At 57.4% G+C, this 25,380-nt stretch overlaps 3 protein-coding genes across 14 annotated transcripts in view; 2 read left to right on the forward strand and 1 right to left on the reverse strand.

The window, feature by feature from the left end:
• The first annotated feature begins 198 nt into the window (after positions 1-198).
• On the forward strand, positions 199-3,364 carry HMGCS2 (3-hydroxy-3-methylglutaryl-CoA synthase 2). The gene is made up of 9 exons (XM_015869375.3): positions 199-320; positions 505-953; positions 1,160-1,285; positions 1,418-1,582; positions 1,661-1,829; positions 1,907-2,077; positions 2,738-2,844; positions 2,923-3,048; positions 3,125-3,364. The coding sequence occupies exons 1-9, from the start codon at positions 232-234 to the stop codon at positions 3,229-3,231; spliced, it is 1,509 nt and encodes a 502-aa protein (XP_015724861.1). The 5' UTR covers positions 199-231; the 3' UTR covers positions 3,232-3,364.
• Positions 3,365-3,880: 516 nt separating this feature from the next.
• On the reverse strand, positions 3,881-7,224 carry PHGDH (phosphoglycerate dehydrogenase). The gene is made up of 12 exons (XM_015869374.3): positions 7,014-7,224; positions 6,537-6,688; positions 6,336-6,401; positions 6,201-6,255; positions 6,025-6,123; positions 5,821-5,953; positions 5,598-5,746; positions 5,366-5,518; positions 5,160-5,292; positions 4,874-4,998; positions 4,520-4,739; positions 3,881-4,113 (listed from the first exon to the last, which is right to left on the reverse strand). Exons 1-12 carry the CDS (start codon positions 7,149-7,151, stop codon positions 3,959-3,961), a joined length of 1,578 nt encoding a protein of 525 aa, XP_015724860.2. The 5' UTR covers positions 7,152-7,224; the 3' UTR covers positions 3,881-3,958.
• A 1,716-nt stretch (positions 7,225-8,940) lies between these two features.
• PDE4DIP (phosphodiesterase 4D interacting protein) overlaps positions 8,941-25,380 on the forward strand; it is a 29,569-nt gene continuing 13,129 nt past the window's right edge. For 6 of the 12 annotated variants that reach the window (XR_014932672.1, XM_032446102.2, XM_015869368.3 and 3 more), the window contains exons 1-11: positions 14,734-16,169; positions 18,765-18,884; positions 20,572-20,691; positions 20,938-21,030; positions 21,143-21,358; positions 21,899-22,057; positions 22,385-22,498; positions 22,727-22,864; positions 23,133-23,312; positions 23,572-23,766; positions 24,563-24,709. Coding sequence is in view for 10 of the 12 variants with exons in the window: in XM_032446102.2 (XP_032301993.2) it covers positions 15,021-16,169; positions 18,765-18,884; positions 20,572-20,691; positions 20,938-21,030; positions 21,143-21,358; positions 21,899-22,057; positions 22,385-22,498; positions 22,727-22,864; positions 23,133-23,312; positions 23,572-23,766; positions 24,563-24,709 (2,631 nt within the window). In the remaining 2 variants the exon portion in view is untranslated. Of the gene's footprint in view, positions 9,159-9,706; positions 9,868-11,295; positions 11,537-11,701; positions 11,990-12,601; positions 12,679-13,452; positions 13,577-13,647; positions 13,803-13,884; positions 13,955-14,733; positions 16,170-18,764; positions 18,885-20,571; positions 20,692-20,937; positions 21,031-21,142; positions 21,359-21,898; positions 22,058-22,384; positions 22,499-22,726; positions 22,865-23,132; positions 23,313-23,571; positions 23,767-24,562; positions 24,710-25,380 lie in introns of those variants that run through there. The other 6 variants (XM_085511181.1, XM_085511183.1, XM_085511184.1 and 3 more) reach the window with 4 other exon arrangements.

The following is a 25,380-nucleotide window of genomic DNA, read 5'->3' on the forward strand; positions in this document are numbered from 1 at the left end:
CTGGCTCCATGCATCCCCAAATGCTGGGGCACCAGCTGCAGCCATCTCTCCAGTTGTGCCCTCCAAGCCCAGCACTTGCTGCACCGTCCCTGTCGTGTTGGCTGCTGCTCGCTGACCTTTGAGCACCAGTGCCCAGTGTGCTGATAAGGGCTGGGGGGGCCGCAGTTGATAAAAGCTGCACAGCAAGCCAGTCCCTCTGTCTGTCCCTCTGTCCATCCATCTGGGACGAAGATGCTGCGTTTGGTCAGCCGCGCCGCGCGGTGCTGGGGGGCGAGGCGGGGGCCAGCACGGGTACACCCTGCAGCCATGCAGGAGGCATGGTGAGCACCCAGCCATGGGGTGGGACAAAGCCTGGGGGGCTCGGGGGGCCAGCTGTCAGCTGGAGGCTTTCTGGGGAACAGTGGGGCACTGTGGGGGCAGGGAGCAGGGTGTGAGCGCTTGTGGGGCCCAGACAGTCTGAGCGGTGCCCAGCACAGGACCGCCACCACTCCTTCTGCCTCACAGCTTCTCCGGCACTGCGGCCTTGTCCAGCACGGGCACGTGGCCCAGGGACGTGGGCATCCTGGCACTGGAGGTGTACTTCCCTGCGCAGTACGTGGAGCAGTCTGAGCTGGAGCGCTTTGACGGTGTGGAGGCCGGCAAGTACACGCGGGGCCTGGGCCAGCAGCAGATGGGCTTCTGTGCCGCACACGAGGACATCAACTCGCTGTGCCTGACGGTGGTGCAGAGGCTGGTGGAGCGAGGGAAGCTCTCATGGGACTCCATCGGCCGCCTGGAGGTGGGCACCGAGACTGTCATCGACAAGTCCAAGGCCGTCAAGACTGTCCTCATGGAGCTCTTCCGCGAGTCGGGCAACACTGATGTGGAGGGCATTGACACCACCAACGCCTGCTATGGAGGCACAGCCTCTCTCTTCAACGCGGCCTCCTGGGTCGAGTCCAGTGCCTGGGATGGTGGGCATGGGGCTGGGGGGTGTCTGATTGTGGGGTGGGCACTGTGGGGTGGGGGAACGATGCTCCCCTACTGGCATCCCACTACTTTTCTTTCTCACCTGTGTAGGCTGAGGTATGGGGATGGGGATGTGGGTGGTGGGCTGTAGTGGGACCACGGGGTGGATGGGGATGTCCCACCCACTGTTGTCCCCGCTGTCCTCTCACAGGGCGCTATGCCGTGGTGGTGTGTGGGGACATTGCTGTCTATGCCACGGGGAACGCGCGGCCCACAGGAGGTGCTGGTGCCATTGCTATGCTGGTGGGACCCAACGCCCCTCTGGTGCTGGAGAGAGGTCAGTGCTCCATGGGGATCTGGCTGGCCGTGCCACCATGGGCTCCATACATTGCCCTGGGCCAAAGGTGGGGTTGTTTAGGACCCATGAGCAGATAGATCTTCAACACACAACTCACCCTTGTGTCCCCAGGCTTGCGGGGAACACACATGGAGCACGCCTATGATTTCTACAAGCCCGACCTGTCTTCAGAATACCCAGTGGTGGATGGTCCCCTCTCCATCCAGTGCTACCTGCGGGCCCTGGACCGCTGCTACGCCGTGTACCGCAGGAAGGCAGAGAGCCAATGGCATCAGGGTGAGGGGTGACGCTGCAGTGCTCGGGTGGCCCCACATCCCACCCCACGGTGACTGATGTTCCTGCTCTGCCTTCCAGCCGGCATGAAGCGGCCTTTCACCCTTGATGACTTCAAGTTCATCATCTTCCACACGCCCTTCTGCAAGCTGGTGCAGAAGTCAGTGGGGCGGCTGCTGCTCAATGACTTCCTGGCTGCCCCCAACCCTGACACGACTGCTGGGCTCTACAAGGGGCTGCAGCCCTTCCGGTGGGTGCCCCACAGTGTGCTGGGGACACCTCTGCTCAACTCCCACATGTTCTTACAGCCCACCTCTCTCCATGCAGCGACCTGAAGCTGGAGGACACCTACACGAGCAAGGAGGTGGAGAAGGCCTTCCAGACAGCCAGCCAGGAGATCTTCAACCAGAAGACCAAGCCCTCCCTGCTGCTCTCCTCCCGCAATGGCAACATGTACACACCGTCCATGTATGGCTGCCTGGCCTCGCTCCTGGCTCAGTGAGTCCTCAGTGCTGGCAGCAGGGGGTCGCCATTTTGGCGGGGAGGGGGAGGACGCCATTTTGAGGGGTGGCAGTTTTGGTTGCCAACATTTTGGGGGGCATCCTTTTCAGGGTTGCCATCTTGATGGGGATGGGGCTCCATTTTGAGGGTCATCATTTGAGAGATCGCTGTGTGGGTGGGATGTTATTGTGGAGGATGCCATTTTGAGAATGTCCCAGCTTTCACTGCACTCAGCCCAGCACTGTCCCCCAGCCAGCGTTTCCATGCCGCCTTGCTGGAGGGTATAAAGCCCGTCTGTCAGTGCTGTGAGATGAAAACCCCCTTTTCATGCTCAGAGAATGGCTGTCCCCCACTGCTGGCTGGGAAGGAGCCATGGGAACAGCCAGGCACAAGGGCGGTGTGATTGCTGTGTCCGTCAGCCTGTCCTTGAGCCACTCATTGCCCTGCGCAGGGCTGCGGTGCCTGGTACGGTCCTGGGACACAGTGGGGGCAGAGACCAGCCCTGCTGTGCCAAACTGTTACCTCCTTGCTGTCCCCTGCAGCACAGCCTCCCTTATCTCCTCTTGCGGTGGCTGCAATTTGATCTGGCCCAGCGTGCCAGGGCCCTCCTGCCTGAGCCCTGTATCTCCCCTAACTCCTCACCCCAAATGGCTGCAGGTGCTCAGCTCGGGACCTGGCCGGCTCCAGGATCGGTGCCTTCTCTTACGGCTCAGGGCTGGCTGCCAGCATGTTCTCCCTTCGTGTCTCACAGGATTCTTCCCCGGGTGAGTCCCACACCATGGGGACCGAGAGCCGGGAGGGTACGGGTGGGTGGTGTCTCACCCATTGTCTCCCCACACCAGGCTCCCCCCTGGACAAGCTGCTCTCCAGCCTGGCTGATCTGCCTGCCCGCCTGGATGCCCGCAAGCGCGTGGCCCCACAGGACTTTGCCGACATCATGAAGCAGCGCGAGGAGACCCATCACCTGGGTGAGCAGGGCTGAGGGGACACCTCACTGCTGGGGTCCAGCTGACCCGCTGAGCCTTATATGCCCTCTCCACACAGCCAACCACACTCCGCACGGCTCCCAGGAAGACCTGTTCCCCGGCACCTGGTATTTGGAGCGGGTGGATGACAAGTACCGCCGGCAGTACGCCAGGAAGCCCATGTAGGGCACGGAGCAGGGCAGCCATCGGGGGGACATGCAGGCACAGGGGTGAATGCAGCCATCCGGGTCCTGGAGCAAGAAGTGTTTTCTGCGAAAACACAGGCAGCGTGGGGAATAAAGCATGGATGCATGGGCAAGGGCCCCAGTTCTGGCTCCCTATTGTAAAGCAGCCAACATTACCCAGTGCTGTGTATTCCACTCCTGCCCCTAAACCCATCCTGAATCACCATTGTGCCAGGTGGGATTTATCCCTGTACACCACATGTGCCCAAGGACAATGGCATGTATACCCAGGATGGGTGCATGCCCAGTGCTTTGGATCCAACACAGGTGGCAAGACACAATTGCCAGGGGAAGCTTCCATGGGTGGAAGTGGGGTGACTTTGTCATGTAGGAGGCTCAGCCCATCTTGGAGCACTGCCTGGGCTGTGGTCAGAGGGGACTTCAGCAGGGCAGCAGAGCCTGAGAGACCTTTGCACCCTTGAGCAAACAGTGCTAGAGGGTGATGGGGGCAGCACTGGGGATGGAGCCAGGAGGGACAGAGTCTGCAGGGGAAGGTTTGGAATTGGGTATGAGGGGCGCCATTGGGAAGGGTTTAGGGATGGGTAGGAAGGACACCAGAAGGCGGGGATACATGGACAAGGCATGGCATGCTCATTCCTGGATGCTTTATTGAGCACGATGCTCCTCCAGGTGCTGAGGGCTCCAGGAACATCCAGGTGGGGGGTGGACTACAGGTGGAGCTGGAAGACTTCTGCGGTGCATGGCTTCAGACCAGCGAGATCAGACAGCGGGGCTGAGAGCCCAGCTACGCTCCACTGCTCCCCCCCCACTGCACTGGAGCTGTGGTAGGACTGGAGCTGGATCCCTGCTTTCCCCAGCAGCCCTGGGCAGGAGGAAAGGGGTCAGGGCTGCAGTCTGTTCCCTGGCACCAGGACCCCACAGCAGTGAGGATCTCAAGTAGCATAGCTCTGCCTACCCTGACTCCCCTCCATAACGTTCTTCCTTTCCTTTTCCATGATTGTTTTACTTTGGGTATCAGATCCCCAAGTCCAACCCCAGCCCACCCCCACCATGTCCCTCACTGCCACAATTCCACTCCAGGGAGGGTGACCCCACCATTCCCCTGGGCAGTCTGCACCACTGCGTTTCCAATTCCCCAACCCTACAACCAAACCACCCCTCCTGTCTCTCCACACAACGCCCTATCAGCATGGTTCCCCTTTTGACTCCAGGCTGGTTGTGGGGACCCCCCAGATGTTCCCTTGCTTGGGGTGACACCGGGAGCTTACCAGCGAGTGTGGGCAGTGTGTTTGTTTCAGATGCTTTGGCTCTGTAGATGAGGAGAGGGCCCACCAGTGGTGCCGGCTGCTTGAAGGTAGCCCCGTTGAGCTCCCGCAGCACTGGGCTGCTGCCCTGCACTGTTCCTGTCACCCGGTGTGGGGTGCCCTGCAGGGCCACCTGCAGCAAGCCCTCGGGCTCAGGGCTTGTGTCACCATGGGTGGCTGTGACCTGGTGGGGGAAGGTGGCCACTCAGCACCCACATCCTACATGGGATGTCCCCTGAGGGCACGGTGCCCTGTGGGGTTATACCAAGGAAGGATAGGATGTGGTGGCATTGGGCTGCTGTGTGGCACTCCGAGTACCTTCAGGCCGGCCTCCTGGGCCAGCAGCATGGCGTTCACCAGGGTCGGCTCCTTCTTTCCTCCAGCCAGCATGCCTGACACCACAGCAGGTGCCAGGTAGCTGCTGGCATCCTTCAGGGGGGCCCCTAGGATCAGTGCTGCGATCAGCTCATGTCCATCTGTATTCCCTCTATTCCATCCATCCCCTGCTTCCCATCCTTCATCCCATCATCCAACCACCTCCTGCCTTCTGACCCAGTATATCCCCATGGGTCCCTGTGTTGGAGCTCACGTGCCCACCTCTCACCTAGGGTGCAGACCTGCACATTGCCCGTCGCTTGCTTGGACAGGCCATGCAACACTGTGCCCAGCGCCTTGGCCAGGGCAATCCAGGGCTTGGTCTGGGGCGCAAAGGCTTTGCTCAGCGCCTGCCCGTTGACCTGAGAAGAGATATGGGATGAGCAGTGGGGATCTATCACACATGGGGTCTCTGAGGTGCACCAGGGGACTCACCACGCCGACCAGCCCCTTCCCAGTGGCCATGTCCACTATCTGCATGGCGATCTCCTTGCCACAGCGGCTCTGCGCCTCCCGAGTGCTGGCACCCAGATGTGGGCAGCAGATGACGTTGGGGTGGTCCACCAGCTCTCTGTCTTTTGGGGGCTCCTGCACATGGCCCCAGCCTCAGCCTGTGCCCATCCTGGGGCCCAATTTGGGTGATGGCCCCATGGGGGACCCCTCTCACCTGTGTGAAGACATCGAGGGCAGCCCCTCCGCACTGCCCTGAGCGCAGTGCCCGCAGCAGCGCTCCCTCATCCACGATGCCACCCCGGGCACAGTTCACCACCTGCACGCCACGGCGGCACTTGGCGAAGGTGCTGTCATTCAACAGCCCTGTGGGGAGCACCATCAGGGACAGGGATACGGGGACAGCCCCAGAACATCCCTAGACCCTCAGACTGCCCTACCCGTGGTGGAGGGCAGCAGTGGTGTGTGCACCGTGATGAAGTCACAGCGGGGCCAGATCTGCTCCAGCGGGAGCTGCTCCACGCCAAACGCAGCCGAGGTCTCAGGGGTGATGATGGGGTCATAGCCGATGGTCTGGAGCAGAGTGGGGGCTCACAGCTGTGTCCAGCCTGCTCCCCGCCACTGCCCTTTGTCCTGCTGCTCACCTTCATGCCAAAAGCCTGCATCCGTGTGGCTACCTCCCTGCCGATGCGGCCCAGCCCCAGCACACCCAGTGTCTTCCCATTCAGCTCCATGCCCATGTACTGGGGGGGTGAGGAGAGCGGTGAGCAAGCAGGGGCCCCCCAGTACCCACCCTCCCAGGCACTGCTCCTGCCCATACCTTCTTTCGGTCCCATTTGCCTTCCTTCATGGAGGCAGCTGCCTGTGGGATCTGCCTGCAGTAGGGGAGGGCACAGTCAGCGCAGGGCTGTGGGCTGTGGGCTGGATACCCCACCCCGCACAGCCCTGCACTCACCTGGCCAAGCACAGGATCATGCCGCAGGTGAGCTCTGCAGCGCTGAGGCTGTTCCCGGTGGGTGTGCTGGGGACAGGGAGCGGGGTCACCGTGTGACCTCCCCGTAGGGATGGAGACCCACGGGGAGGCCGGGCTCTGTGCTGACCCCCCAGCCCCGTGCCAGCAGGATGCCTCCCTTCTGGCTGCGGGTCCCACTCTTACTTCATCACCAGCACTCCCTTCCTGGTGGCTGCCTCCACGTCCACATTGTCAACGCCGGTGCCAGCTCTGCCCACCACCTGCAGCCTGCCCGCCACCTCCAGCACGTCGGCGCTGACTTTGGTGGCCGAGCGGACAATGAGCCCATCACAGTCCTGCAGGGACAGACACCGCACGTTGATCGGGGCTGAGCCGTGGGGATGGCAGGCAGGGTGGGTGGTGGGGTGGGAAGAACCGGGGGCCTGGGGCTGCGATCAGCAGCGTGAAAGCAGCCAGGATTCTTGCATCAGACACAGGAGGCGGGGACATGACCCGCTGTGCGAGGGGGCTTCCAGCCTCCCACCGTCCTGCAACGTCCTTTCACCGTGTGCTTGCTCTGTCTGGGACACAGAGCTGCGGTGCCCACATGGTGCCCGTCTGTGCCCACCCGCTGCCACCAGCCCAGGGCTCTGAGCTGCACGCAGACCCCGGTTTGCTCACCCGGATCTCCTGCAGCAGCTCCTCTTTGCTCAGCCCGGGCTTCTCCAGCACCTGGATGCCCCCGGCCCGCAGGATGTCCCTGCAGCAGGGATCCAGGCTGTCGCTGATCAGCACTTTCTGCAGCTTGGCAAAGGCCATCGCTCGGTGTGGGGCTATTGGGGCTGTCAGGGGTCCGTGCCCGCTGCTTGTCCGCACAGCTCCGGCCAAAGAGGTTGCTGTGCGCTGCCCGCCGCACTAAATGGGCCGCCGGCGGGGCATGTTTTGCGGGCTGCTCTCTTGTCTCATTGGATCCCATTTCCATAATCCCACCTCTTTCCCACCTCTTTTCCCTCCTCTCCCCATCGCCGCCGGTTGGCTGCGAGCCCAGGATCCCAGCCCCCCCAAACCCCCCGAGCCCCTCACCCTCAGCTGCTGTGATGACGGAGTAGGGAGCCCAACAGGGCCCCCAAAAGCATCGAGAACCCCCACAACCCACGTACCTCCCACTCCACTGCCGTGCCTCAGTTTCCCCGCCACAGGGAGGTGGTGGCAAACCACTGCGCTGATCCAGCGCTGCGCCCACCATTGAGCAATGCCCCGATAAGCGCTGGGGGCATGGGGCCAGCCCCGCCGGCAGCTCCCAATTGCATGGGGTGAACGGGAGCCACCCAGCAAACGCCCTCCGTGGGGTGGGAGCCAGGTGACCGAGTGGGGAAAGCGCTGGCCCTGGAGGGGACGGCACGGCAACGTGGCACAGGGCAGGAACGGAGGGTGTCCCCTTTGTCATGGAGACAACACCTCCCGATGCGGCCGGCACAGGGCACACTCACTGCAGGCTGTGTGCACCCCGGCACCGTGTGCACCCACCGCAGCTGCAGCCAGGGAACAACCGTGACGCCAAAGGGAGGAAAGTCCGAGGCAGCTGGCATGGGGCAGAGGTGGGGTCAAGGCTGGGGTTGGAGACATTCCACAGCAGGGCCCCATACAGCCTCTTGGAGGGGCTGCAGACATTGCAGGGGCACGGTTTCCCCATGCACGGTATATGTTGGGGGTATTCAGGGCAGGATGTGTGGACACGGCCCCTCGGCCCCACTCCAGTGCCGTGGCACAGCTCCATGCCTGGCCCTGGCCCCTATTAACCATTAAGGCCGAGCTCAAGGCACTTGCCAAGCCTGGGACAGCACTAGCTGGGTGCCCTTCCTGGTGGCTCCCAAACCATTTGTCCCTCCTGCATGTGCGGGGACAAGCAGGGGACACGCCTTGCAGTGGGTGGGGGCCCTTTGCTGTGCCCAGCCCTTGCAGACCCTGTCCCATGCGGTCACTCGAGGCCATGTGTGACCGAGGCACCACCGCAATGCAATGCGAGCAGCATTCCCCAGGCAGCTGGTGCCCTCTCCTGGGGAGCAGAGCAGGAGTTACACCCAGCAGCCCTTGCAGGGATGTGGGGACCTGGATGAAGGTACTAACTGGTGTGCACACACGGTCCTATGGAGAGACCCGAACACAGTCCCCATGTCCCATGAACAGCCCCTCGGAGTAGTGGGTACTTCTAATGTGGCACTTGGTGACATAGGTGGCAACTGGACTATGGCCTGGATGGGGCCTGGGGGCTACAGGGTGTCGGTACCCCCACTGCCAAATCCCACTGCTGCAGTCCCAGGTGGGCTCTGCACGGAGGCACCAAGGAGGAAGTTGCAGTGGGTGCGGGATGGAGGAGAGCAATGGGGTTTTCCCGCATAGTGAGGACACGGAGGTTGGGGAGAGGGTGGGGGTGGTACAAGGGAAGGGAATTAGGGGAGCCCCTGGGGGTCCTCGGGTCGGGATAGGAGCGGTAGAGAAGGGGCAAAGGTGCTTTGAGGGCGGGAGGTCGGGTCGCTGCTGGCGGGGGCACCGGGAGACGGAGGCCGTAGACGGAGGGAGGGAGGGATGGAGCGGGAGGGAAGGATGGAGGCAGGGACGAGGAAGAGGAGGTGGAGGAGGAGGGATGCAGCGGCGGGCGGAGCCGCCCGGTGCCGCAGAGCCGCCTCCCCGGCGTACGCTGGGGCGGCCCGGCATTGCCCGCGGAGCCCCCCGGTGCTCCCGGTGCGGCGGGGCCCGGCGCGGGGCAGCCCCAAGACGGACGGGAGGATGCGAGCCCCGCGGCGGAGGTGAGCGGCGGTGCGGGAGGTGAGCGGGGGGTGCGTGGGTGATGCGGGACCGGGACACGCGCGGGGCCGCGAGTGGAGGATCTCGGGGCCGGGATGCTGCGCGTTGCCCCGGGGCTGCGCGATGCTGGCACTGCCCGTCAGAAGGTCCAGCACGGCGGGTGTGAGCCGGCTGCCGTGGGCATGTCGGGGGGAACAGCGGGTGCTCTGCCATGCCATGGGACGTGGCGCTGCGGGGCCGAGCTGGGGCTGACCCCGGCCCGCAGGGTGGGGGGTGCTGGTGGGCCTGCAGGAAGGCCGAGGCTGGGGAGATGGTGCGAGAGTGGAGCTGGCTCCATCACCCCGGCTCCTGCATCCTCCCCGCTCTTCCATCTCGTGCCCGTCCCCAAATCCAGCCTCAGTCCGTGCCTGCTCCGCACCAGGAGCCGTCCCTGCCGGCAGTCTGGGTACCGCCAACCCCGCTCCCCCCGTCCCACCGCGCTCAATGGGCGCCTTGTGCTGTGACCGCAGGCGGATGGATGGCTGCACGCAGCCACAGGCACACGCAGCACCGGCCCCACCTCCCACGGTGGCCTCGCTGAGCCATCCCTGCCACGAGGCAGCGGGCAGAGCCGTGCCACGCTCTGCATCCCGGCCCCACCTGGCCGTGCCGGCTGTGCACGCGGGGCTTCGGGCGGCCGTCCACCCATTTTCCATCTGCCCACCCGTGGGAGCTGACCCAGCAGCAGGAGGTGAGTCACCGGTTCGTTGCATTGGTGGGCACCTGGGGGATGCTCTCCCATGGGGCCACGGCTCCTACCCTCTGCCCTCACCCTGGTGACACTGCTGGTCTCGGTGTCAGGATGGCTGCGGTGGCCCCAAGCTGTTGCTCAGTGCTGTGAGTCAGTGGGTGCTGTGAGTCAGGGCCGTGTGGCGCCCCTCGTGCCAGCAGGGCTGCAGAGCTGTGGGGCACACTCGTGTCTTGTTGTCACCCACGTGTGCCATGGTGCTGGGTTCTGCACGTCGCTGGGTATGGTGTCTGTTTTGGTATGGTTTGGGTATGGTGTCTGCCCATTGGACACCAGGCTTTGGGGTATGGTGCGTCTTTGTTTGCTGTGTTTCTGGGTACCGTGTCTCTTTGGCCTTCGGTATTTTGCTTTCCTGGGTATTGTGTCTTTGGATATTGAGCCTTTGGATCCTTTGCTTCCTTGGGTATGGCGTGTCTTGGTGTGCCTTGATTCTGGGCATCGTGCCTCCTTGAGTGCTTTACCTCCAAATTCTTGTTCTCTCTGCTATTGTGTCTCCAAATATCGTGCCTCCTTGGCCAACACATTGCTTTTGGGCACTGGGTCTCCTCAGGTGTCATGCTTCTGGTATCACATTTGCTTGGATATTGTGGCTCTGGTCACCATGCCTTTGGGTGCAGTGGGCTTTGGGCACCATGCCTTACCCCCTCAGGTCAGTGCACTCGATTGTGCCCTCCTGCAGGGGCCGTGGCACCACGTGGCTGCTGCCAGGCTAAGGGCAGAGCACTGAGCCCATGGGGAACTCCACTGAAAACCTTTGGGCTCAGAAACAAACAAATAACAATGACAACAAAAAAAGATTATTTTGTTTTAAGGGGGGAAAAAAAAAAAGAAAAAAGAAAGAAAGAAAAAAATCTGTTTTCTTTTTCTCCCAATCCTGAAATGACTCATGCTTCCCTGCTGAAAATAAACCTGACGGCGGCTGCTGTTAGCAGTGGGTGAGCTGCAATCAGTCAGGCAGCGGGGCCACGCTGTGCCTGGAGCTGCTGGGGGGGCTGCGAGCAGCGGGGGAGCAGCTGTCCCTGAGCACCCAGCATGGCCCCCCCGGGCCTCCTCCCCAAACCCCAATAGTACACAGAGGGGGGTTGTTGGGGGGCTCAGGTGGCCCTGCTGCCTGCTGGGGGGGATCAGGGCTGCTAATGGGGCTAAAGTGCTCCCAAATGGGCACCGCCATCTGCACGGCCCCCTGGGCTCTGTCAGTGGACGTGTCCCAGCTGTGGGCATGCATGTTGCCCCTGTGCACGCCCATGCTTTGATGTGACATTAGGTTTGATCAGATCTCCTCCTCTCCAAAGCTGCTGTGCGTGCAGCAAATGGATGAAATCGCCCCCTTAAGGACCCCTGTGTAACATGGAGGTGCCCTCCTCTCCGCAGGGACCCCAGCCACGGTGACGTCCCCGCAGTCAGCCCCATGGCAGGAAGGGACACCACGTCCCACAGGGACACCCCAATGGAAGGGCTGTGGGGTGACTGCGATGAAGACCCTGAACCGGGGGGGACTCTGCACCCCCCACCAGCTCAGCCCCATCCCAGTCCCACGGTGCAAACGTGTCCCCTGAGGGACCCAGAGGAGGGTCCCCTCACCCAGACGCAGACCCTGCGGGACTTCGAGAAGGTGACCGCTGCTGGGGCCAGGGGGTGCTCGCGGGACGCGTCTGTTGGCCCCAGGAGGGGATGGGACTGCTGGTGCCGTCCTTGTGGGGCACCGCGCTCCCCCTCACCGCCCTCCTGGCTGACGTCCGGGGGGGCCACGTGGGGCTCGGGTTTCACCACTTGTCTGTCCCCACAAATAGCACCGGGAGGGGAAAAAATAGGAAAGGGGCCTTGGCGAGGGTACCCGTCCCAGAGCTGCGGGCGGGCAGGGAGCCGTGGGCTCGGTGCCGCCATGTGAGGGGTGCCGGGATGCCCCCCCCATGGAGCACCAGCCATGGCTAACGGGTACCGCACGCTGTCCCAGCACCTCAACGACCTCAAGAAGGAGAATTTCAGCCTCAAACTCCGCATTTACTTCCTGGAGGAGCGCGTGCAGCAGAAAGGAGAGGACAGCCGGGACGATGTCTACCGGCGGGTGAGAGCGCCTGTGGGGACGGGGATAGGGCAGGTGCTGCTGGGTGGTATATCCCTCCAGTGCTGTCCCTTTGATGGGGATGGGGGCACACAGCTGTCGGTATGGGTCAGAGATCCTGGTGAGCAGTGGAGTTTGCTTCTTGCTGCCATTGACCAGAGCAGGGAAATGGGATGTTGAGGGCAGGATCTGCTCTGCTGGTGGTGGAGACCCCTGTGTCCTGTTACATGATGGAAACCCCACTCCTGTGACTCATCATGTGGGGTTCACCCCATGTCTGTGCACTGTCACATGGGGGGACAGCCCATGTCTGTGCCCTGAAATGAAGGACACCTCATGTCTGTCCCCCAAAGTGGGGCTATATCAGCAGCAGGGAGCCAGCATGATTAAACAACCTGGCTGCTGTAACAGCTGTCCTGGGTGGGTGGACCCCTGCTGACAGTGGGTGTTCCCAGCTTGTTATGGGGACAAAAAGCACCCAGCACCCTTCTGTGGGGCAAAGGGCATGTCCCCCACTGCCTTCAGTGGGCACAGGGAGCAGTGTGGGGGCTGGGTGTGTTGTAGGGCTTTGAGATGTGTGTGAACAGTGCCAGCTCAGTCCCTCCTGCCCTGCAGAACATTGAGCTGAAGGTGGAGGTGGAGAGCCTGAAGCGGGAGCTGCAGGAGAAGCAGCAGGCACTGGACAAAACCTGGTGAGCACCAGAATGGGCACGGGGGATGGGGGGGGGTGCCTGATGGGGCTCTGCTTACGGCCCTGACACCGGCCAAAAATAAAGGGCAGCACCTGTCTGCTGGGGGAGGGTGAGCGCCCTGGGTGGCTGGGCCCTGCTGTGCATGCCATGGTGCTGTGCCATGCCACGTGACACTGTGCCATGCTGGGTGACATTGTGCCATGCCATGATGCTGTGCCATGCTGTGTCACACTGTGCCATGCTATGCTGTGCCATGCCGTGTCACACTGTGCCATGCCATGATGCTGTGCCATGCCGTGTCACACTGTGCCATGCTATGATGCTGTGCCATGCTGTGTCACACTGTGCCATGCCATGATGCTGTGCCATGCCGTGTCACACTGTGCCATGCTATGATGCTGTGCCATGCCGTGTCACACTGTGCCATGCCATGATGCTGTGCCATGCTGTGTCACACTGTGCCATGCCATGATGCTGTGCCATGCCGTGTCACACTGTGCCATGCTATGATGCTGTGCCATGCCGTGTCACACTGTGCCATGCCATGATGCTGTGCCATGCTGTGTCACACTGTGCCATGCCATGATGCTGTGCCATGCCGTGCCACACTGTGCCATGCCATGATGCTGAGCCATGCCGTGTCACACTGTGCCATGCTATGCTGTGCCATGCCGTGCCACACTGTGCCATGCTGTGTCACACTGTGCCATGCTGTGTCACACTGTGCCATGCTGTGCCATGCCGTGTCACACTGTGCCATGCTGTACCTGGCAGGGTGGCTGCAGAGAACCAGACAAACCGCAGCCAGGCTGCACTCCGGCAGCACTATGAGGAGCAGCAGCGGGAGTCGGAACATGTCTACGAGCTGCTGGAGAACAAGATCCAGCTCCTGCAGGAGGTGAGCGGCAGCACATAGCGGGGTCAGGGCTTAGTGGGGCTCCCCGGGGCTGAGCGCTGTGTGCCGTGCAGGAGGCCAGGCTGGCCCGCAGCGAGGCAGAGCAGGCCACCGCGCTGGCCAAGGCTGAGGCACAGCGGTGCCAGGAGCTGGTGGCCAAGCTGAAAGAGGCGGCGAGGAGCAGGGGGGACAGCGGGAATGGAGCCGGCTGTGACACCACGGCACTGAGGTGGGTGTGAGCTGGGTGCCATCCCAGCAAAGCTCCGCGCTGCCACCCGGGAATGAGCATCCACCATCTGCTCTGTGTGCAGGAGGACGGACGAGCCGGGCCACGAGGAGGAGACGCTGCCGGCTGGGAGCAGTGACGAGGCTGTGGGGCAGGTGGGTGCAGTGCTGGGGGCACGGCTGGGGCTGCCCCCATGTGCGGTGTCGGGGTGTGCGGGGCCATCGGTACCTGCGCCCACCTGCCCTACAGCGGCCAGCTGACAGCACCGGGTGCTCTATAGTGTGACCGGCACAGCACACAGCGCTCCAGAGCGCAGGCGCTACTCGCCATGCGCGCCCAAACGGAGCACTGCGCATGCGCGTCCTCGGGGCGGAAGGACTCCAAATCCCGGCAGGCACCGCGGGTGACGCGTACGCGCTGAGCTGCCGCCCGCCGCCATCTTGAAATCTGAGCCAGAAGCCGGGAGCCGCCGTGGCAGGAGCCTCATCAGGGGGAGGAGGAGCGGAGGAGCCGGGGGCAGGGGGGGCAGCACGGGGTGAGGGGCGGCCCCGGGGTCCGAGGGTGTGAGGAGAGAGCGAGGATCCCCAGGGTGGGGGCTGTGAGGAGAGCGGGGGGGCTGTGAGGAGAGTGGGGGGGCTGTGAGGAGAACGGGGGGCTGTGAGGAGAACGGGGGGCTGTGAGGAGAGCAGGGGGCTGTGAGGAGAGCAGGGGGCTGTGAGGAGAGCAGGGGGCTGTGAGGAGATTGGGGGGCTGTGAGGAGAGCGGGGGGCTGTGAGGAGAGCGGGGGGGCTGTGAGGAGAGCGGGGGGCTGTGAGGAGAGCGGGGGGGCTGTGAGGAGAGCGGGGGGGCTGTGAGGAGAACGGGGGGGCTGTGAGGAGAGCAGGGGGCTGTGAGGAGAGCGGGGGGGCTGTGAGGAGAACGGGGGGGCTGTGAGGAGAGCGGGGGGCTGTGAGGAGAGCAGGGCTGTGAGGAGAGGGGCGGCCTCGGGGCTGTGGGCTGTGAGGAGCGGAGCCGCCCCGCTGTGGTGGCGCTGAGGCGGCGAGGGGTGCTGGGGTTCTGTATTCGAGTGTCCCCGGGAGCCCCAGTGCGTGACCCTCTGAAGGGGGCTGTGCTGCGGGGCTGGGGGGGGGGTACCCAGGGGGATGCGCTGAGAGCAGTGCAGGCCTTAGGGAGCTCCTGGAGAAGCCCCAGCGGGAGGGTTAGGAGCTGTAAGGAGAGAGGATGAAGGAAACGTGCCGGATCTGCGCTCGAGAGCTGTGCGGCAACCAGCGGAGATGGATCTTCCACACGGCGGCCAAGCTCAACCTCCAGGTGCTGCTGTCCCACGTCCTGGGCAGGGAGCTGTGCCGCGATGGCAGAGGCGAGTTCGCATGCAGCAAGTGTGCCTTCATGCTGGACCGCATCTACAGGTTCGACACGGTTATCGCGCGCATCGAGGCCCTCTCCATCGAGCGCCTGCAGAAGCTGCTACTGGAGAAGGACCGCCTCAAGTTCTGCATCGCCAGCATGTACCGCAGGAACAACGAAGAGCCCGGCACGGATGAGAGAGCCGGGGATGGGACCGTGGACCTTTCTAACCTGCCCGATGCGCGGTACGCTGCCCTCCTGCAGGAGGACTTTGCTTATTCTGGGTACGAATACTGGACGGATCAAGATGAGCACGTCCTGGAGCCTCACAGCTGCCATGCTTCAGAGGGAGCCGCCGGCCGCCCGCGGCGATGCCGGGGCTGTGCCGCGCTGCGTGTGGCTGATGCTGACTATGAAGCAATTTGCAAAGTGCCACGAAAGGTGGCCAGGAGCATCTCCTGTGGGCTGTCCAGCCGATGGTCAGTGAGCATGGGCAACGAGGAGTCATCTGTATGTGACCCAGCGGAGTCTGCTGGTGCCAGAGGGCCCGTGGATGGGGAGAGCATGGAGGAGGGCACGCCTGCGTCCTCTGTTGAGTCTCTGGACACAACGGTGGAGGCCAGCGCTCTGCAGCAGAAGGATGAAGATGCGGATAAGGGAGTGAAGGGGAACGGGAAATGCGATGATTTTGCAGAGGACCGCACGACCCCTAGTTCATCACTGAGCGGGAACAGGCTGGAGCTGGCCCTCAGCTTGATCAAGGGGTTAGACTACAAACCCATCCAGAGCCCACGAGGCAGCAGGCTGCCTATTCCCATCAAGTCCAGCCTGCCTCCCCCCAAGCTCAGCCGCGACTTGGCAGATGGAAGCGCTTCTGCCGGCTTAGCGTATGCTGGTTCTGGTTTCCTGAATGCAGACAGAAAATCCTTTTCCAGAGCTCCCTTGGCTCTTCCCTTGGAGATTCCTGAACTACAAGAGCTGTGGGACGACCTCTGTGAGGATTATATGCCACTGCGGGTACAGGTAGAGGTCATTGTGCAGCCGTTCGATTGAGCGGCGTTTCTGCTCCTGGCCCTTGGGACAATTAGGCATTCTTCTGTGTTGAGATAACGCAGATAGCCACGTGTAGCTGAGCCAAGGGCTAAGAATAGGCAGCTCAGTCCTTTTTAGGTGTGCTCTCTCCCCTGTGGTTCTCCTGTCATCTGTTTCCTCTTTGTGTTCAGGGAAATGAAGCTTCTCTCCTTGCGAGCTTTCACATTTTCTCCTGAGAAAACGCCAGTTTCACTTCAGCTTTCTCTTTAAGAAGCTGATTTGACTCTTACCCACAACCGAAGGGAAAGTTTTAAGCTTCTGGGCATGTGTTTTCCAGCAAACGTGTTTCCTTTGTGTGCTGGTAATGGTGGATGGCAGGATCCTGCCTGTCACGCTGCCACCATCGCCCTGCTCTGCACGTCAGCTCTCAGACCAGCTGAGCGTGCTGCTCTGTGGCACGTGCCCCGAGGAAAAGGTGTTTTCCTTGCGGGTGGATTTGTGCCAGGGGATGACTTCAGGGTTTGTATTCCAGATAATTGGTTTATTTTCTGATCCCTTGGACAGATTCATCCCTTAATGGCAGGTGTTGCAACAAGGCAGTGAACGCTCCTGTTAGCTGTGTGGGTGGTGGTCCTGTGCTGCTCTGTTCTGGCTTTGATGAAACCGTCATTAGGGTGCAGTCAAAAAGCTGAACTTGTAACTCTTTCACCGCTTTCTGTAATGAATAGAAGGCCCCACTCAGCTTCAATTCAGGAATATCCATGTCAGCCTAATTGCATTCGCATTAGCAGCCTTAGTGCTGCCTAATTCTCTCGATAGCCTCAGGGATTAGGAAAAAGCTTGTTTATTACTATGGCAACCGATGATGTGCTCAATTATGCTTCTTATTCTGCGGGTGCTGCTTCCTGCCCCATCTGCTCAGGCGTTTCCCTGAGCTTTGTGCTCTTCCCATAAAGCTCCGCTCAAGGAATTGCCGGGGCGGGATGGAGGACACTAAAAACGAATCAGCCTCACAAAAGCATTGCCCTCGAATGGTGAATGAAGATGTGAAGCCGGGTGTAGGCGCCGCTCCTACGTGCTGTGTTGCTGACTGCTCATTTTCACAGCTAAGGGTGTATTTACAGCATAAAACCAGGCTCTGTGTGATCAGAATGTAGCACACTCAGCGTGACGTGGCTTATGCGTGTGGGGTTTTTCATCCTTCTCTTTCAAAGGGTTTGGGGAGCTTCTCTGGGGCTCCAGATGTCCCTGCCACGAATTGTTCCTGCTAGTTGTTTTCCTTCCCATTTTGTGCTATGACCTCATTCAAGCAGCACCTGGCTTAAGTACAGGGTGTGGCATAAGGGAATAGCTCTTCTATTTTTTGATTTTTATTTTTTTATACTATCACACTTCCCTTATTGCTTTGCGAAACTACAGTCCCACTTTACATTTATTGCTGCAATCTGGTGTTCGGGGCACGTAATCCCTTAGATAACCACCATCCTTAGATAACCATCCTCTTGGGCATTTCTCTTTAAACCAACAGTGCTCCTCGCTCCAAGGAGATGCCACTGAGCCCAGCCTTCATCAGGCACACTCACAAGCCACACTTCATCAGGCTGCCTATGGTGCTGTGCTGGCAGCCAGGGAAGCATTGTGCCCTCACAGCCTGGCTTTTATCTGCTGTTTGGTGCAGATGTGGGGCTTAGACAGTGCGGGGATTATTGCTCTTGTTTTCTATACAAGTGCTTTGTTTCAGTTAGTGTGTGCTGACATTGCTGGAGCTGCGCTGAAGGGAGGGCACTGAGAAATGGTTTGCAATTAAAATATCGATTTAGGGATAAAAAACAATCCAGTGCTGCATCTGACAAGAGGCAGCTGCAGTGAAGGAGGAGGAAATCGTGGGGAAGGGGAAGTAGAGGAGAAAGTATGTCGTTCCCATTGTCAGTGTGTGGGTATGTCTCATGGGTGAAATCTCAGCTGGGGCTCTGAATTTGCTGTGGCTTGTGGGGCTGAAGGGAATTGCAGCACTGGAGCACGGGGAGGTGTGAGGAAGGGCTCCATAGAGCACAAATGGAGGAGTTCAGAGCAGGGGATGACTGCCTGCTCCTGGCAGGAGAGGAATTGAGGGGGAGGATGGAAGGTTGTGAGCAAAGTCTGTCAGAACATAGGAAGGAGTTCAGCTCAGTGCTGGCTTTGTTCATCTGAAGCTGCTAGCAGGGCACGCAGGGGGTTTCAGGGTTGTTGCTTAGGTGTGGAGAGCTAATCTGTCATCAGCCTGCAGACAGTGGTTAGAGACTGACAAGCTGCTGGGCTCACAGTAAGGGAGTGAGGAGTGACAGGCAGCCTCAGTGGAGCCTTGGGCAGCAGGAACCTCTGCCAAGTCAGGCAGAGGGCAATTAGGTGCCAACCACCACTCTGGGGAAGGCAGATGTGGGCATCATGGTTTTTTGGAGACACAAAGGCCCCAAGGGGTATGTTTGAGCCCACATTGCGAGGGCTGCCAAATGGAATAGAAGCCAGTGCAAGGTCTGAACCATTTCTTTCTTTCTCTTTTTTTTTTTTTTTTTTTTTTTCCTTTCTTTTTTTTCTTTTTCTGCCCAGAATCTGCAAGATGAACATCAGAAACCAGCTCCAGGTGATTCTGCATCGAGGGATCACACAGCCAACCTGTGTGCTACAGAACCACAGGGCAAAATCCAGCAAGTTGAAGCTACCAACCAGGTATTCATTTGCAAACAGCAAATTCAGTGCCTAAAGAGTCTGTTACAGTTAGTATTGAAGGCTGCCCCTGGGCCTCTCCAAAGGCAGACACCTGCAACTTCCCTCCAACCAAGGGTGTGTGAGCTGCCTGGGGATCTGAATGTTGCTGTCTGGAGCTTGAATTAAAGGCATTTGCTTCCACCCCCCCAGCTCTACTGTGTAAATTTCTCATGTTTTATTTTTGCAAATCATGATTTTGAAGGTACTTTCTGCTTGCCTGATGAGCCTTGTGAGAGCTGGTGAAGCAGAGATACAACAGGGCTATTTCCCTGACTTGTTGTTGCTTTTGCAAGCTTTATGGGAAATCATTGCAGAGGATGGTCCCGTCTTCACTTAGCTTTTAAGGCTGTAAGTTGATTTACTAGGAAAGCTGAACTGTCTTAAAGCAGGTCAAAGGTAACGCGTGTTGCAAAGGGTAGATGTTCTTGGTTATGCTCTTGAACTCTAAGGTAAATGATATCCACTGGGAAAACAGGGATTAAATAGGAGAAAACAAACAAAAGCAACAATAAAACCATTGGAACACAATCTTTATTTGTAATCTGAGGTCATCTGTAAGCTCTTGGATCTGCTCAGTCCACAGAGGTTGACAGAGAAATAGAACAGGGGCAAGGCTCAGTAAATGCAGGTGAAGTGTTTGAACAGTGTAGGGGGAGTGTCTCTTTGAGAAGAGATAACGTGACAGGTGTGTAAACTAATGAATAACAAGAAGAGATCATGTGGCTGCACCAGCTTCTGATGAAACTGAGGCTTGATTCCGTTCCAAAGCAGATGCATATCAACTAAGAATGGCAACAAGCAACATGTTTAGAAATGCTAATAAACAGTTTAACAGTTTGCACTGCTCTTATACATCTTGGTGAAAGCAGAGAACTGTCCTAAAACTATTAGAAATAATGTTACTCTCTTTAGGTTAAAAAAAGTCTAAGGCAGAAGTGTCTCAGGTTGTAAATCAAAGACTGGAGCTAGTGAGAAGTTCCCCTCTGTAGCCATGCTGTTGGCATGCTGGCACTCCTTAGATTCCTTTGTTCTGAAGCCAGAACTTGAGGCTAAATAATCCAGTGGGCAGCTCAAATGTGCAGTCACCTCTGCCAGCAGACCAGCAGCTGCTGCATCAGTACCTGGGTGATGGAATGAGGCAGCAAGAGGAGGGGCTGAAGGATGGTAAAGGTGCAGCTGTGGAGTTCTGGGGGAAGTCAGAAGCAAATAAACTGTTTTTAGGATGTGTAGCTTCTCTATGTGTGGTGGGTTGTTTTCCTCTTCTTGTTCAGATCTGCTGTAAGTGTTTGAACTGAAGTAGCTCTTCTAGCTCTTCCCTCCTAAGGGAACATGCATGCTAGGAATTGGGTAGGGTCCTGGGCGGTCTGAGCAAGTCCCACAGTATGTGGGAGGCAGCATGATGTGTGAACCCAAACATGGAACCTCCACCCTGCACGTGATGGTTGCATTGGAGGGACTAAAAGCACTGGAGAAGTCTTGTTGAGGAAAGAAGCATTTGTTTATTTGCTGTTCTCCACCCAGCACAAACAGTGCTTACAGGCTTTGGAAGGTGGCTTGTTTGTCTCAATCTGGTAAATAGCTGAGCTGTATGGACTTGAGTTAATGGTGTTTTATACATACCATTCGACCAACATCTTTTTGCATTCAGTTATTACAGGAAAAGCTGAATGAACTGAATTTCGAATTAAAATCTGTACGAGAAACATCGCAGAGACAAGATCATACAATTCAGAGTCTGAATGAGGCCCTGAAGAGCAAGGAGAGTGAGGTAATAGTATAGGATGGGTGGGGTGGACTGGGTTGGTGCTTACTGGAAGCGTGCTAGCTGTGTAGGCAGTGATTGAAAATAAATGCTTAGGATATTTCTGGGCATCCTGAATCTCATTAAACTAGTTCCTGTGAAGCTCTTAGTGTTGTGTGGCACTGATGTATCACAATCCATGCTGCAGGCTTGGAATGGAAGGCTTTATGCTTGCCTTGCCAATGATTATGCTTTCTATCCTTTGACTTGCAGACGGAAGAGCTGTATCATGTCATTGAAGGGCAGAATGAGACAATGGCCAAGCTGCAGGACATGTTACACAGAAGCCAGCTGGGGCAGCTGCAGGTACATCCAGGGAAAGCCTGAAATACATCAGGTTTAGTGCTGCAGGGATTTTGGTTTTTAAATCCCTCTTGTGAAGTGAATCTTCAGTTTCTCTGTTTCTCTCTCTTGTCAGATGTCAGAGGGCACACCTTCCTCCCAGGAGCAGCAAGTGGCACTGCTTGATCTTCAGAACACGCTTTTCTGCACACAGCTGGAGGTGCAGAAACTAAAAAGAGCTCAGCGCCAGAAAGAGCATCAGCTGGTTGAAGCCAAGAGGGCTGCCCAGCTCCTAGAGAGCACGGTACATGAGGAAGAGCAGCAGAAAGAGGCAACCTGGAAACACAACCAGGTATGGCACGCACCTAGTCTGGAAGTCTCCTTAGTTGTAAGAGCTGAGAAACAGTAGTGTAGTCAATACTTTGCTCTCATTCATCACTTCTGCCTACACCAGTGTGGACACACTTGACTAACTCTGTCTTGAATATGGCGTGCAGAATTTTTAGCCTCCTTGGCTTCCTCTCTGGGGATTTAGGATCCTATAGACATGATAAAAGATGTTTTATGGCAGGTACTCTTCTAGCTGTTACAAATGTCTTTTTTTGCAGTGTTACAAAGTTAACATCTGCTGTTGCGGGAGGTTCACTGTTACTGACTGTAAAGCTCTGCTTGTGGCTAGAGTAAAGCATCTAGATGAATGGATTTCCTGGGAAGGGAAATAAATTCAAACTTCAATATGAAAGTGTATTTTGAGATGTGAAATCTGAAGTATTGCAGAGCATTTCTGACTGCTCTCATGGCAGTCCTTGTCATTCTTGGTTCCTTCGGATTCAGCTACTCTTCACAGGTCTGTTGGGGACTGAATGCCAAAGTGTTTGCTTTTCCTTCGCAGGAGCTGCGTGCTGTGGTACAGCAGCTGCAGGCAGAGCTGCAGGAAAAGGCTCAGCAGATCCAGACTGTGGAGTGGGAAAAGTGCCGTGAGCTGCAGGCCCAAGAACAGAGAGTTCAGTGTTTGAGTCAGCACCTGGCTCGCAAAGAACAGCTTCTGCAGGTGAGATGCAGAAAGACTCAGATTGAGCATAACTAGCCAGGGCCCCTTCTCCTTTGGTATGTGGAGTTGTGGAAGTTAGTCTGTAGCTTTAATACATACCCTTAAAAGAAGGGAGGGAAAGAGATGCTCTTGTGCTCCTCAGGTGAGGAAGCTGGCACAGATTTCCACATACCTCAGCTCACAGCATGGTGAGCCCCGACAGGCCCTAGTCAATCAGGTGCAGGTGTTCTAATTCCCATTAGTGTAGTGAATAGATCAGATGCTCAGTCTACTGTCCAGGGGTTTTCTGGACTGACAGCTGTACTGGGTTGTGTGCTACTTCTTCAGGAATCAAGGGAACTTCTGCAATGCCAGCAAAGCTTGGGCAGGAGCTCTGCAGCCATGGATGCTATGCTGGAGAAACTGCAGCAGCGAGTCAGCGACAGGGATGCTGCGCTGGAGGTGAGTGCAATCTGTTAGTAACACATCCCTGTTTTTCATGTGGCTTAATCTTTGGGTTACCATCAACAGTACAGCCCCACACTGCTCTCTTGCACTGACTCCCATGTTCCTCATGGCCCATTCTTCCAGAGAAGCCTTCTGGAAAGGAGAGCTAAGGTGCTCCATGTAGAACAGTAAGCCGCAGAGCCTTTCTATCCCACGTTGAGTATTTCACTCTTGTCATTCTAGAGAGCAGTAGATGAGAAGTTCTGTGCTCTAGAGGAAAAAGAACAAGAGCTGCAACAGCTCCGTCTCTCAATAAAAGAACGTGGAGGTGACCTGGAGAGGCTGCGCAACGTTCTGTCCAGCAACGAGGCCACCATTCATGTAAGTCCTTGTACTAGGGTGTGTGTAGGAATCCAGCCTGGCTGTGATGTGGAGCAAGGCAAACCTTCACGTGATTGCACTGTCAAGGAGAGTAATTGTGAGGTGTTGGCTTCCTCTGTCCCTGTGTGCTGGGCAAGTTCCCAGGGCTCTTGTGTTTCTGGTCTGGATGTGGATGTGAAAGTGGTGCCTGGCAAGGATGGAGATGTATGTCTTTGTGCAGGGTAAAGTCCCTGCCCCTGACTGAGCTCCTTCTGTTGTTTGTCCTTAGAGCCTGGAGAGCCTCCTGAAAGCTAAAACACTGGAACTTGAGCAGATGTCAGCAACCTGTGAAAATCTCCGCTGGCTCAAGGAAGAGATTGAGGCCAAATCCTGCAGCAGGCAGAAGGAGCAGGAGGGGATCATCCAGCAGCTGCAGACTTGCCTGCATGACAGAAACAAGGAAGTGGAGGTAAGGCCTTCACTTAGATTTCCAAGCCAGTTCATCTGCAGAGAGTGTGGTCCAAGGCCAGAGCCTCTTGGCTGCCTGCTGCTCAGCGGTTTGTAGTGCCTTGGAAACTGGCTGCTTTCAGCACATGTGAATAACCTGTGCTTTCTTAAACGTTGTTGACTCAGCTCCATCTGGACTGAAGAGCTGTTTCTCCCTGAACAGGCTGCAGTTTGTTCATAGTAACGTTTCTCCATCTCTCCCTTCCTCTCCTTTTGTTCAGGAGCTGACAGCAACTCTACTGTGCAAGCTGGGTCCAGGACAGAGTGAGGTGGCAGAGGAGCTGTGCTTACGTCTTCAGCGCAAGGAAAAAATGCTGCAGGAGCTTCTCAGTGACAGGAACCGTCAAGCTATGGAGCATGATGCTGAAATCCGGGAGCTGCTGCAGGCCATGAGCACCAAGGAGCAGTGGAGCAAAGTGAGTTGTGTGCAGTGCTGCAGTGGGGATGCTGGGGTGGATGATTCTGCCTCGTGTTAAGCATATTGAAGCCTCTCTCTAGCTACTGGAGTTGCTGAGTGCTGGAGAATCACCAAGCTGCTTTTAGGTTGGTCACGTGATGATAGGAGCACTTGTAGCAGTGTTCAGCTGTGTCAGTGTTTGTGATGAGGAAGGAGGCTGGGATCCTTTTGGGTGTTCATGTTCTCAGGCTTGAGGCAGTTGGAGGGACCATGGGGTGGGGGGGGGGGTTGAGGGTTGCTACTTGTATAAGTCTGTATTACCAGACCAGAAAGAAAGACTCGACTATTTCTTGTGTAGATCAGAACTCTGAGGAAGCTTTGCTCATTGTGTTGCAACTTACACTTCAGTCAAACTGCTGCAGGATCCTGGGCATGTAATGCCACAATTCCTGCTCTGCCAGCTCTTGCACACTGGATGCAATTTAGTGTTAACTGAGATACTTTACATCAAGTTTCCTTTCACAAAAAAAGAGGAGGCTGAAAGGCCAAACTCTCTCCTCTTGTCTCTCTACTGCTTTTTTTCCCCCCCCCCTTCTGAAGGGGGGTGAGGGAAGCAGAGCAACTTGTTCCTCTGTAGGTAGAGAGGCTGTAGATGTCTGGCAAGCCAGAGTGAGAGGGCTGCAGTGGAATCACTGAGTGACCAGGAGCAGTAGCTACCAGACTATTTGAAGAATGCTTTTGTTATCAATCAAGATGTTTTCCTGTAGTCTCTAAGAAAGCCCAGTCTTCCCCTATTTTTTTTCTTCCTCAATCAGGCCACTACTGAGAAGATGGTGCATGCTTTGGCTGAAAGAAACTGTGAGTTACAGCTCTTGCGCCAGCATGTGTTGAGGAAGGAGCCTGTCGGGATCCAGGCAACTGGTACCAGTCTGCTGAAGCAGGACAAGCAACAGCCTGTACAAGTAAGGATCATGTACAGTGTTTTTCCTGTGGCCTTGGGGCTCCAGAGGGAGCTTATTGCCACAGGAGGAACTGAGATAGGGGAGTGCCACAGGGAATGATAGCACTGAAAGTAGGATTAGGAAAGAGGTTTAGGAGGGACAGAGGAAACTGAGGAGCAGAAATGTTGCCTGGACACTCTGACCTTGATTCCACTGGCTTTTGTCACTCAGTGTCACTCTTGTTTTGATCAGGCAATAAGCACAAGTGAGTATGAAAAAAATCCACCTCCTGACCTTCCAGCACTGTCCCAGTCCTTCCTTGGGCTGGGCTGTGCTGCTTTATTGTAATCCCCTCCCTGACATTGTCACATTCTGGAGGGGACAAGGGAGCTAATTTTAGGTCTCACTAATTCTTGGCAGAGCCTGCTGGGTGTTTACTGTCTCTTCCACAATTGGGTTTGGTATTTTTAAAGCAGCTTTGCTAAAAAACCCTTTGAGGCTGAGCACAACTGTAAGGCTACATAAGCCCTGTTCCTGCTTGAGCAGCTGTTAATGGTTTATCGGTGAGATGACATGTTGAACGCTTTTAAGCAGCTGCAAGCAGGTGGCTCACTTCTATTCCCAGGATGAAAGTGAGCTCTGGAGACATCCCAATATGTGATATTTGGGCCAAGCTTTATGTTTTCCTACCT

Source organism: Coturnix japonica, chromosome 11 (genome assembly GCF_054131305.1).
Source record: "Coturnix japonica strain WE chromosome 11, WE-NBRP24, whole genome shotgun sequence".
Classification (NCBI taxonomy): Eukaryota; Metazoa; Chordata; class Aves; order Galliformes; family Phasianidae; genus Coturnix; species Coturnix japonica.

Excerpts from the sequence above, each read along its gene's own strand:
- PHGDH (XM_015869374.3), bottom strand. The coding sequence starts at position 7,151 with ATGGCCTTTGCCAAGCTGCAGAAAGTGCTGATCAGCGACAGCCTGGAT. Across the intron at positions 6,402-6,536 it reads AAGGGAGTGCTGGTGATGAA|CACACCCACCGGGAACAGCC; the intron begins GTAAGAGTGGGA and ends CCCTGTCCCCAG. Across the intron at positions 5,954-6,024 it reads TGCAGGCTTTTGGCATGAAG|ACCATCGGCTATGACCCCAT; the intron begins GTGAGCAGCAGG and ends ACTCTGCTCCAG.
- HMGCS2 (XM_015869375.3), top strand. The coding sequence starts at position 232 with ATGCTGCGTTTGGTCAGCCGCGCCGCGCGGTGCTGGGGGGCGAGGCGG. Across the intron at positions 954-1,159 it reads CGAGTCCAGTGCCTGGGATG|GGCGCTATGCCGTGGTGGTG; the intron begins GTGGGCATGGGG and ends GTCCTCTCACAG. Across the intron at positions 1,286-1,417 it reads CCCTCTGGTGCTGGAGAGAG|GCTTGCGGGGAACACACATG; the intron begins GTCAGTGCTCCA and ends TTGTGTCCCCAG.